The sequence below is a fragment of the Heterodontus francisci genome, chromosome 6 (assembly GCF_036365525.1).
Source record: "Heterodontus francisci isolate sHetFra1 chromosome 6, sHetFra1.hap1, whole genome shotgun sequence".
Taxonomy (NCBI): Eukaryota; Metazoa; Chordata; class Chondrichthyes; order Heterodontiformes; family Heterodontidae; genus Heterodontus; species Heterodontus francisci.
In genome coordinates, this window is record NC_090376.1 from 44,765,920 (window position 1) to 44,778,737 (window position 12,818).

General features: G+C 39.6%; 1 protein-coding gene across 7 annotated transcripts in view; it reads left to right on the forward strand.

Moving 5' to 3' along the window:
- Positions 1 to 10,596, forward strand: part of lnx2a (ligand of numb-protein X 2a) — a 227,763-nt gene extending 217,167 nt beyond the window's left edge. For 6 of the 7 annotated variants that reach the window (XM_068033559.1, XM_068033562.1, XM_068033563.1 and 3 more), the window contains 2 exons: positions 1,086 to 1,244; positions 5,690 to 10,596. In XM_068033559.1, the coding sequence (XP_067889660.1) occupies positions 1,086 to 1,244; positions 5,690 to 5,825 (295 nt within the window). In that variant the 3' untranslated portion in view covers positions 5,826 to 10,596. Of the gene's footprint in view, positions 1 to 592; positions 679 to 1,085; positions 1,245 to 5,689 lie in introns of those variants that run through there. The other variant, XM_068033565.1, reaches the window with a different exon arrangement.
- Positions 10,597 to 12,818: the final 2,222 nt, after the last annotated feature.

A 12,818-nucleotide genomic window follows, 5' to 3' on the forward strand; every position in this document is an offset into this window, starting at 1 on the left:
CTGGTGCTCATACACTAAAATACCTTTTGGCCTTGCCTGGTATTGAGCCTTTGGCATCAGCTCCAGTGATGTTTGCTAAATGGGCTGGTCTTTTGACTTACAGTATATCCTCAGAGCTGGCATATTTTACTTCTATTCAAGTTTATATTACGCTTCAGTCTCAACTTGCCACACTCATCTCTTGCAAAGTTTCATTGGGAATCATTCTTATTCTCTTTATGAACTGGATGTGTAAACTTAATTTCATTCTTATACTGGGTATACAGTTTTGGTTCTTTGTAAATAATGTATCCTGCATTGGAATTTCTATACTCTTGTGAACTCGTGTTTCTCTCATGGATAACTGCCTACGGATAGTTTTTGATAGGTGGTGTAGTGAACTTCAGGATTGATCGTTAATCAAGCATTGATCATTAATTTAGCATCATGATTATGGGCCATGTCTTACTGTAAGTTGAGCCCAAAGTGATATTATAATTTATCCTTCAACAGGATATTGTTATCCCAGCTTCGAACCCTCTTCCTCACAAATCAAAATGGAATTGTTGTTTTTACTGAGTTGACGATAATAAACTTTTGGCATTTCATGTAGATTATATCAAGTCTTCCTGTGAGTTTTGCCAATGGTTTTGACGTCTGTGGCCCCAAAGACTTAGTCAGACTATCTCCAAACAGCAGAGGAAGGTAAATAGATGGTGCAATCTATTCTTCACTGCAATTGTGTGGCAGGCAGAAGGCCTTTGTTAAGGGCACTCCTTAAGATTTGTTATTATTTCAGCTAACTTAAAGTAGATCTCAGCTGAGAACAGCTGCAAAGCTGCCCTGTGGAGTAATCTGCACACCAGAAGAAAGAATTATGGCTTAGATCACTCAGCTATAGATGATTTACATTTTGATTAATTTGTTCCACTTGCCAGAATCTTAACACCCACACAAGAAACTGCTTTCTTCTATTCTTAGTTGTGCTACATTTTCTGTCTCCTAAAATGTGAAGTGGATGCCAAAAATAAAGAATATTTAGTAATCAAGTAAAAATAAAATCGAGGTGCAATAAACATTTATTGTAATGTTTTGTTTCTTTTCAGCTCCCTTCATAGCAGTCATGATATTGTCCTACGCAGGAATAACTCAGGAAGCTGGGGCTTTAGTATTGTCGGTGGTTATGAAGAAAATCACTGTAATCAGCCCTTTTTTATTAAAACAATTGTGTTTGGGACACCAGCTTATTATGATGGAAGATTGAGGTAAGTAACCATTTATTTTGTCTTTATTCAGAACCATCTCTTTGGAGAAGCCTCCATTTTAAAATGAAAAATCCTGCAAATTTTGACTCCTTCATTGCTGAGGCTGAATGTAGTCCCAAATGTATATGCACTTTATGTGAGGAACAATGTATAATGGACCTTTTTTAGGTGCCAAATTAAACATGAATGGCCCCCTGCACAAGAATTGCGAATTCAGAGAATAAAAATGACTGGTTTTTAAATCTTGACTTTCCACTCCTTGCCCTTTTCCTTTTGTATAATTTTGTTCACATAAAATAGTTGTCTCAAGATATGTGGATGCAAGCATTGTGTAAACAGTCGTACGTTGGGGTTAATTCCTATAATATCACAATGCAACGAATGTGATATGTTTCATGAAAGTTAATTGTGGCCCAGATTTTCTGTAATGTTACATCATGCACTTGATTCTTTATGGTAAATTTTTTTTTAAAATTCATTCATGGGATGTAGGCGTCACTGGCCAGGGCAGCACTTATTGCCCATCCCTAATTGCCCTTGAGAAGGTGGTGGTGAGCTGCCTTCTTGAACCGCTGCACTCCATTTGGGGTAGGTATACCCACAGTGCTGTTAGGAAGGGAGTTCCAGGATTTTGACCCAGCGACAGTGAAGGAATGGCGATATAGTTCCAAGTCAGGATGGTGTGTGACTTGGAGGGGAACTTGCAGGTGGTGGTGTTCCCATGAATTTGCTGCCCTTGTCCTTCTAGTTGGTAGAGGTCGCGGGTTTGGAAGGTGCTGTCTAAGGAGCCTTTGTGCATTGCTGCAATGCATCTTGTATTTGGTACACGCTGCTGCCACTGTGCGTCAATGGTGGAGGGAGTGAATGTTTGTAGATGGGATGCCAATCAAGCGGGCTGCTTTGTCCTGGATGGTGTCGAGCTTCTTGAGTGTTGTTGGAGCTGCACCCATCCAGGCAAGTGGAGAGTATTCCATCACACTCCTGACTTGTGCCTTGTAGATGGTGGACAGGCTTTGGGGAGTCAGGAGGTGAGTTACTCGCCTCAGGATTCCTAGCCTCTGACCTGCTCTTGTAGCCACAGTATTTATATGGCTACTCCAGTTCAGTTTCTTAGTTTTAGTTTTAGAGATACAGCACTGAAACAGGCCCTTCAGCCCACCAAGTCTGTGCTGACCATCAACCACCCATTTATACTAATCCTACACTAATACCATATTCCTACCACATCCCCACCTGTTCCTATATTTGCCTATCAATCTGCAAGTTTTTGGCATGTGGGAGGAAACCGGAGCACCCGGAGGACACCCACGCAAACACAGGGAGAACTTGCAAACTCCACACAGGCAGTACCCAGAATTAAACCCGGGTCGCTGGAGCTGTGAGGCTGTGGTGCTAACCACTGCGCCACTGGTCAATGGTAACCCCTAGGATGTTGATAGTGGGGGATTCAGCGATGGTAATGCCGTTGAATGTCATGGGGAGATGGTTAGATTCTCTCTTGTTGGAGATGGTCATTGCCTGGCACTTGTGTGGCGCGAATGTTACTTGCCACTTATCAGCCCAAGCCTGGATATTGTCCAGGTCCTGCTGCATTTCTACACTGACTGCTTCAGTATCTGAGGAGTCACGAATGGTGCTGAACATTGTGCAATCATCAGCGAACATCCCCACTTCTGACCTTATGATTGAAGGAAGGTCATTGATGAAGCAGCTGAAGATGGTTGGGCCTAGGACACTACCCTGAGGAACTCCTGCAGTGATGTCCTGGAGCTCAGATGATTGACCTCCAACAACCACAACCATCTTCCTTTGCACTAGGTATGACTCCAGCCAGCAGACGGTTTTCCCCCTGATTCCCATTGACCTCAGTTTTGCTAGGGCTCCTTGATGCCATACTCGGTCAAATGCTGCCTTGATGTCATGGGCAGTCACTCTCATCTCACCTCTTGAGTTCAGCTCTTTTGTCCATGTTTGAACCAAGGCTGTAATGAGGTCAGGAGCTGAGTGGCCCTGGCGGAACCCAAACTGAGCGTGGTAGAAGCAGATAAATTAGGGGCATTTAAGCGACTCTTGGATAGGTACATGGATGATAGTAGAATGAAGGGTAGGTAGTTAGTTTGATCTTAGAGTAGGTTAAAGGTTCGGCACAACATCGTGGGCCGAAGGGCCTGTACTGTGCTGTACTGTTCTATGTTCTATGTCACTGAGCAGGTTATTGCTGAGCAAGAGCCGCCTGATGGCACTGTTGATGACACCTTCCATTCCTTTACTGATAATTGAGAGTAGACTGATGGGGCGGTAATTGGCCGGGTTGGACTTGTCCTGCTTTTTGTGTACAGGACATACCTGGGCAATTTTCCACTTTGCAGGGTAGATGTTGTCTCTCTCTTTAAATCTGCCATCATCACCCCTCTCAATAAAAAAAAATCCTTGATCTCACCATCATTGCAAACTACCATCCCATCTCCAATCTCCCTTTCCTCTCCAACGTGCTTGAACATGTTGTATCCTCCCAAATATGTTCTCACCTTTCCAGGAACACCATATTTGAATTCCTCCAATCGGGTTTCCGTTCCTACCACAGTACCAAAACAGCTCTTATCAAAGTCACAAATGACATCCAATGTGACTGTGACAAAGGTAAACTCTCCCTCCTTCTCATTCTCAACCTGTCTGCAGCCTTTGATACGGTTGACCACACTATCCTCTTCCAACGCCTCTCCACTGTCGTCCAGCTGGGTGGCACTGCTCTCACCTGGTTCCATTCTTATCTATAATTAGATCCAGAGCATCACTTGCAATGGCTTCTCTTCCTGCTCCCGCATCGTTACCCGTGGTGTCCCCCAAGGATCTTTCCTTGGCCCCGTCTTATTTCTTATCTACATGCTGCCGCTCGGCGACATCATTCGAAAGCACAGCATTAGTTTTCACCAGTACACTGATAACATCCAGCTGTACCTCACCACCACTTCTCTCAATTTCTCCACTGTTGCTAAATTATTAGACTGCTTATCTGACATCCAGTACTGGATGAGCAGACATCCTATTTGACTCTGGCAAAGGTAAACATGCCCTCCTTATCCTTTTGACCTGTCTGCAGCCTTTGACACGATTGACCACACCATCCTTCTCGAACCCCTCATCACTGTTGTCCAGCTGGGTGGGACTGCTCTCACCTGGTTCCATTTTATTCATCCAATGGTATCCAGAGTATCATTTTCAATCACTTTTCTTCCTGCTCCTGCATAGTTACCTCTGATGTCCCCCCAAGGAACTCTCCTTGGCCCCTCCAATTTCTCATCTACACACTGCTCTTCAGTAACATCATCTGAAAGCACAGCGTTTGTTTGCACAAATACGCTGATGACACCCAGCTCTATCTCACCACCACCTGTCTAGATTCCTCCATTGTTGCTAAATTATCAGAATGCTTATCCAACATTCATGAGCAGAAATTTTCTCCCAATTAAATATTGGGAAGACTAAAGCCACTGTTTTTGATTCCCACTCCAAACTTTGTTCCCTAGCTACTGACTCCATTCCTCTCCCAGGCAACTGTCTGAGATTAAACCAGTCTGTTCACAACCTTTGTGTCACATTTGACCCTGAGATGAGCTGGTCACTTATTCACGCCATCACTAAGACCAACTATTTCCACCACCATAACATTGCCCGACTTTGCCCCTGTCTCAGCTCATCTGCTGCTGAAACCCTCATTCATGCTCTCTAGACTTGACTATTCACTGTTGGCTGGTCTCCCACATTCTACCCTCCATAAACTTGAGGTCATCCAAAACTCTGCTGCCCATGTCTTAACTTGCACCACATTCTGTTCACCTATCACCCCTGTGTTTGCTGAGCTACATTGGCCCTTGGTCAAGCAATGTCTTAATTTTAAAATTCTCATCCTTGTTTTCTAATCCCTCCTTCCAACTTCCTTCAGGTCAACAAACTTCCAAGATATCTGCGCTCCTTTAATTCTGGCCTCTTGAGCATCCCCGGTTTTAATCGCTCCACCATCAGTGGCCACATGTTCGGTTGCCTAGGCCCTAAGCTCTGGAATACCCTCCCTACACCTCTCCACCTCACTTTTCTCCTTTAAGACAATAATTAAAATCTACCTCTTTGACCAAGCTTTTCGTCATCTGACCTCGTATCTCCTTATGTGGCTTAGTGTCATACTTTGTTTTATAATGCTGCTATGAAATGCCTTGGAACATTTTATTACATTAAAGGCGCCCATATAAATATAAGTTGCTAAAGTAAATTAGCCCAGTATGGTCAATAAGATAATACAATTATGTTATCACACTATTTTGTAGCTGGGTGCTATTAGTATCCTTATAACACAGCAACCTCTCAGTCTTGATTAATGGTTAGATTTCACAGGTTTTTATTTTTTTCCTATTTCTAAAGGATAATACATTTTGCTCTCTTCTCCACAGGTGTGGTGATATGATTGTAGCAGTGAATGGACTCTCAACAGCAGGCATGAGCCATTCTGCTCTCGTCCCAATGCTGAAAGAGCAGCGAAACAAAGTAACACTAACTGTCATATCATGGCCTGGAAGCCTTATTTAAATTAAGCCAAACGATTAAGAATGATGCATCATACAAGAATATTGGAATCAAACATTAAAGGATTCACTCGAGTATTTTTGTCGATCAGTGACCAGCAGAATATAAAGCTATAATGTACTCTTTTGTAACATTTTAAAATATTCACATTTGCAGCTCCATTGTGTGATCATCACATCTATTCAACAGTTTAAAAATCAATAGCCCTTATTCATGACCAGTGAAAGAAAACTCATTCAAGGTTATCAGAAATTATGTAATCGGATATTATCATCAACAGATCTAAAATGTCTTACCAGTGAGATGAATTTCAGACAGCCACAACTCGTCCAAGCCTTACAGTGACTTTTGAACGTCATATCCATGAATGTAGCTTTAGTATAAAATTACTTTTAAAAGCTGAATTCAGCTACAGTGTTTGAATTCATTTCACTGAATTACCACGCAAGCTGATGTTTGTATGTGCACTTACTTGCCACTACAGTACATTTTTGTTGAAGTGAAACTGTTAACAACGCTTGCATCACAGGGTACATGAATTTCCAAAGCTCTAACATATAATATTGGGTGTAGGACATGAATATATTTGAGATGTTCAAATGTACACATGTACTGTATCCAGTTTTAAAATAGAATACTTTTGAGGTTCAAGGCCCTAAAACTGCTGTCAAGCTGTTAAGAGTGCCTGTTTTTATTTTATTTTTTTAAAGAGTTCACCTTTTCTATTTTAACATAGCTTAGTTTTGTTGTGTTATTACCTCATCACGATGGTTGGCTTGAAGATAAGAATTGTATGATTTTTGAAATATTGAAAGGGAGATTTTACTTTTAAAAGTTTTGATTAAAATAAAATACTTCTCCAACTTGATCAGTGATAGAAACCAGTTTTCTCACTGTATATATGCCTTTAATTAAATTTAGTATTTAATATGTTGCTAATAAAGTAACCTTATTGGGAAATAAAACAGAAAATGTTGGAAATGCGGAGTTGGTGGGTCAGCAATGAAAAAGATAAATTAACATTTGGATAGGGCCCTTCATGAGAACCACTCTGTATAAGTTCTGGAGAAGATTCCTGCCCAAAAGCAGAACCTCTTTTTCATTTTCAGACACTGACTAGCTTGTGCAATTCCAGAATTTTCCGTTTTTATTTCAGACTTGCGACATTCAGAATTTTTCTCTTCATTTCTAATCTTTCAGTCATACGATTAGCACAAACGAAAATAAAGCTATTGGTGGCTGAATCATCATTGCAGCTGTTTCTTTTAGTCCAATTGAACTTAAAAGATGATGTGAAAATAATGATTTAAAGCTTTACATTTATTTTACTATTCACTTTTGATTATGAGCCAGATTGATAAACAGTGCCTGGATCCGTTAAGATTTATATAAATTCCAACTATTGTGTTATTCTGTGAAATAATATCAGCAAATAATGTAAATACAAAGAGAGTTCATCATTTCTCAAAAAAGAAAAAGCAGGTCCATACTTATGCTGCAGATTCATCATTAGAGTGGGAAATTGGAAGATAAGGGAGCCCTTTAACAGTGCTGAATGAATCAAAGATTGAGCAGTTCGTACAGTAGGGGTAACGTCAGATATCAGGAATGCTGACTCATCACTCGTTCATGGATTAGATGGCCATCTAATCAGCTTTTTTAGAAACTGGCATTTATCAGGTACAGCTGTCATCATACATTGAAGTAAACATACTGTGCCATCATATCACATTTTTCTATCAATGCAAAGCAACTTTACATGTGCATCAATGCAAGAGCATATCCCAACCTGGTTCCTTGGCACTAAAGCCAAGAGCTCTAGTGGGTTATCTTAGACCACTTGGGTGTTGCATTGGAAATAGTATAACGACGAAGTCATATTTAAGAAGTGCTTAAGTTTTAGTAAACCACCTGGGTACTTTGTAAACTTACTTTCGAATCATTTCTATGCTGACAGAGAACTGAAGTTCCTGCCTACTCTTAACATGCCCAGGGAACAGGACACTGCATATGCATGCTTGCAGATATGTACATTATACCTTTGATGCTGAGTTTATTGCAAAATGCAGCCAGAAGTATAACTTGGGCCTGCCAACTATGGATCACACTTTAGCAGGCTGAGACTGGTATCTGTAGCAGTGTTGTCCAATAAAAATTGCTAATTAGCCAGAAGCACGACTACAGCAACACCTGTTTAACCGCATGCACTAATTTAGTAGAAAACACATTACACAATATTGGCAAATGTACTTCACATGCATACTTGCTTAACCAACATCTGCCACCATTCAGTGTGAAACTTTGCAGTCTTTCTCACCAATTGTTGGAATTCTGGAATGGATTTATCGGTACAAACCACATCTTAGTGCAGCTTCTGGAGTTTTGTCCAGCAATTGTGAACAGTACTTCAACTTCATCAGCATGATCACTGACAATGTTGACTTGAACAATGAGATGCTCCAGACATGCCCATGCTCCCCATCCAGAACATGGTTAGATGCTACTTGACCTTTACCATGATGTGCCCTGTTGGAGATGCTCGTGATTATTTTTTTTATTATTCGTTTTATCTTGGGATGTGGCAAGGCCAACATTTATTGTCTATCCTTAATTGCCCTTGAATTGGGTTGCTTTCTTTTGGCCCTGCATCAGTTATTGTTCGAGCTGATTACAATGAAAACTCCCCTCTCCATACAATGTTGCTGGTGCTGAAATCTAGCATTTTCACCTGTTACATGGCATTTTATCAGGTAACCAATAAGCAGTAACCAAGGAAATGAAGCACATATAACAATTTAAAAAACACTCGCATGCTATGCGTTTTCTCTTACTATTTAATCATCAAATGCACAAAAAGATTAGTGCATGTTTACACCATGTAAGTATGAGTATTGAGATCATGTGCTCAATGATAGTTAGTGTCCCTTACTCAATTTTTATTCACTGACCAAAAATGCAATCAACCACATCCAATTCACAATTAGCCACATGTGGTTAGTAGCTAATGTATTGAACAACACTGATCTATTGTATAACATCTAACCAACTTTTTTTTAAAACTGGAAACAGGCATTTGACGGTACAGCTGTCATCATACATTGAAGCAAACATACTGTGCCATCATATCTCATTTTTCCATCAATGTAAAGCAACTTTACATGTGCATCATTGCAAGAGCATATCCCAACCTGGCTCCTTGGCACTAAAACCAAGAGCTCTAGTAGGTCATCTTAGACCACTTGGGCTTTGCATTGGAAATAGTATAATGGCAAAGTCATATTTAAGAAGTGCTTAAGTAGCATAGTGTAAACCATCGCTTTATAGATGTGCTAAAATTCTTCATTGATAATTGAAAACATTCAATTATGTGCAACATCTTTATGATTGTTTGATAAATCTGGGGAAATTTCACTTGCAAGCTACTTAGCACCATTGTATCCAGGAAACAAGATGTTACTGTAGCTCTTTGATATATTCAGTGTTGTACAAATTAATATCTGTGTAATTGGAGCTATGAAAGACCTTATACTTAATAATACCATATTCAAGTAATACTTTGCAATTAAATGATGGAGCATAATTGATTCCTTTCAGAATTCACCAGATTTTTCACATCATCCTTAAAGTTATACAGAGCTTAATGAACAGATGAACTGAATCTTTGAGAAAATAATTGTAACTTAAGCTGGCTGTTATTTATTGAGTAGCCAATGTACATTTAAAGCTTGACTTTAAAAATGCATTTTTAAAATTTATATATCAATGATCTAGTAAGTACACAAAATTTCAATGTTTGAGGAATGAAACCTAGTACAAAATTGTGAATTATAAGAATGAATTCGTGATTGAGGTGTTCTTATGCTGTGCCATAGCTATTTTTAAGCACACCCACGTGTTTTCAATCCAATAAAATATTTAAGATTAAACAATGCATTGAATTATTGTTTGAATTACAGTTTGTAGAAGTCTTAATTTTGATTTACTCTATTTGTGTTACATATCAAAAAAAGATTCATTTTTTGGTGTATTGAAAAACATGTCCCAGAATAATGTATGAAAGAGAAGTGCGTGTTTTGTAAAAGATTAAGAATTTCATGCATTCTGATTGGCAGTGGGCATTATTCCCAATAACGTCCTGCATTTTTGAAAAAGCTGTTCTCAGGGTGCCATTGAAATTGAAAGTTGTGCTACATGTGGAATGTAGTGTCACCAACCAGTCTATCATGAAAGCTCCATTTTCAGCCAGTACAACTTTGAAACCAGAAATCCCTTCATTAACCTAATTATTATTTTCCTATTCTTAATAAGCTTTTATTTAGCCAAACGGTCACTTGAACAATCATGACACAACACCAAAGATAAAGGAAAAAATGTACCAATAACAAAATTCAATTGTAAATCCCAGTCTATCTGCTAACCGGTCTGGAGCAGCCAACCTTGAGTAGCTCCTAAGAAGTGGTAATCAAGTATTTTAAACAGCTCCAGAAAATATTGCAGTCTGTTGTATAGACACATGCAACCCAGTTAAATGTAAAGACATATCAAAAAATATATACGCTGGTCAATATCTAATCTATGTGCGCTTCTAATGCTATGAAGAGTTGACAGAATTGTACATAGCTTGAATCTGAGCCTGAATGTAGGCAAAACGTTTGTCCTTTGTTCAAAGTCAGATATTGCTCGACCTACATTTATTGATTTTTTGATAGACTATATTGGAAATTGTTAATACAATACTTGGAATATTTCGTGATACTGCATATTTAAGGGATAATAAATACCAATTCTTATTTTCTGTGTAGCTGTGATTTGTTCTTGCAACAATTGCTCTATTTTTTCTTGCTATGCTGATGTTAAATCATATGTATCCTAATCCTGTAGCTATCATTTTTTTTTGTCCTTATGTCTTAGAATCATAGAGCACTGAAACAAGCCCTTCGGACCACCGAGTCTGTGCTGACCAACCACCCATTTATACTAATCCTACATTAATCCCATATTCCCTACCACCTTCCCTCAATTCTCCTACCATCTACCTACACTAGGGGCAATTTACAATGGCCAATTTACCTATCAACCTGCAAGTCTTTGGCTGTGGGAGCACCCGGTGGAAACCCACGCGGTCACAAGGAGAACTTGCAAACTCCACACAGGCAGTACCCAGAACTGACCCTGGGTCGTTGGAGCTGTGAGGCTGCAGTGCTAACCACTGTGCCGCCCCACAATTCAATTACTGTTTAAGATGTTGGGAAAACAATTTTTGGTTCCATATTTCTGCTGCCACAGCATTCCTTTATGCCTTTTGCTAATGGACTGATGATAGAAGATGCATTGTGGAATAAAAATGATTACTATTTAGAAATAGCATGCTGGTCCATTGATCACTTAGAAATTATGTGTCAGAGAAGCTATGACTGTACAGAGCATACTGCTTAAATCATAGTATAAGATTTGATAAGATAAGGGTGTTTTATACCCCCTTCTAAATTGGGAATTGACTTGGCAGCACAACAGCTTGTTATGAATCAACTTTATTGAGATAAAGGTAAGGACAAGTTTAAGTTCTCAGATAAACCATAGTCACAAACTCAGGCAGTAAGTAACAGTCTAACATAGATAGTACCCGTATTAGATACTGGACGGCAGAGTGCACAACTCTTTCTCTTGCAGCTTTGGGTCCTCAAGCTTGGTTCTCTCTCTCCCTCTTAGTTTCTTTTGTTCAAAATCCTCTGCCATACAGTAGCAAGGAATGGACTTCTTTTATCCTGGCAGCTTTACAGTTAACCCTCCCCTCTCCCAATCAGTGATTAGTCTTGTATTAAAAGATGCCTTTTTTAACCAACCAAGGATCATTTTGTGATGGTTGCTAACCTTTTGGATTTGTGCAAATAGTACACAAAGGGGTCTTTGTGTTGACTACTTTATCTCAATGCTTTTACTTTTCGAGGATGCCTTATCTCACTACAAAACAAATCTACACAGAAGCTGTTTTCACTGTCTGCTCTCACGGTCTCACTTTTTTGCTGCAAGTAAGCATTTTAAAACTTGGCATAACCTCCCAGAATCTCTCTGCCTTGACATCTTGTCTATACTGTGCCCTATTTCTTAAGTTTTTCCACTTTATCATACTACAAAGAAGGCTTCAAATAAAGCTAAATCTAAGTTTATGATAAGTCATTTGTTAGTTTATAATAGCTATATTTTAACAATTAGTATGCTGGTTAGAAACTTTTAGCAACCTAATAATCTTACATTCCCCCGGTTAAGGGGGAAATATCCTATCAACCCCTTATTAATTATTTTACTATTTTCAAGAAAAGCCGCGAGCTCTAAGCTTTGTGTTTTGTAACACACTTGTCCCACAAGTAGCAAATAGCAAAGTGTCATGCAGGTCCCCACCTGCCAAGAATGGGGCGCATAAATTTTGCCACATGGACATTAAATTTCAAATTGTTTCTGGGAAGAAGAGAAGGCCTGTGGCAAGGGGTTGCGAGGCCGCTGGCTGGAAAGACATTTTTGCATATTAACAGACCGTGTTTGGAACAAAGGAGCTATCCCCTATTCCAATATAATCCACAAACAAACGTGGTCAGACCAGTTAGTCACATGATAAACCTGCTTGGCAATCTGGGCTTCTTTCTGAATTGTACAGTTTGAACTGAGAGTCTGTAGAAAGCTGAATGCTCCTGGACTGAAGCAGACCTCCTCTCCTGTCTGTCTGCTCCCATCTCTTTCTCACGGAACTCCAAAACCCACTAAAGACGCATGAATCCCAAAGAGAGAAAAAGTCTCCTATAGAGAACAAGGTTTAAGAAGAATACTAGGCCCCAACGAAAAACAAGATCTACCTACAATCAAACACTCTACAGCAAGCTCGAAGTACAGTAACAAAAAACCCTCTTCAGAGATTGCCTCAAATTTTTCCACTTTATTTTTCTTCTGCTCTGTCTGCCCCTATCTGCATATGTGTATCGCATATGCATGCTAGCGTGGGTG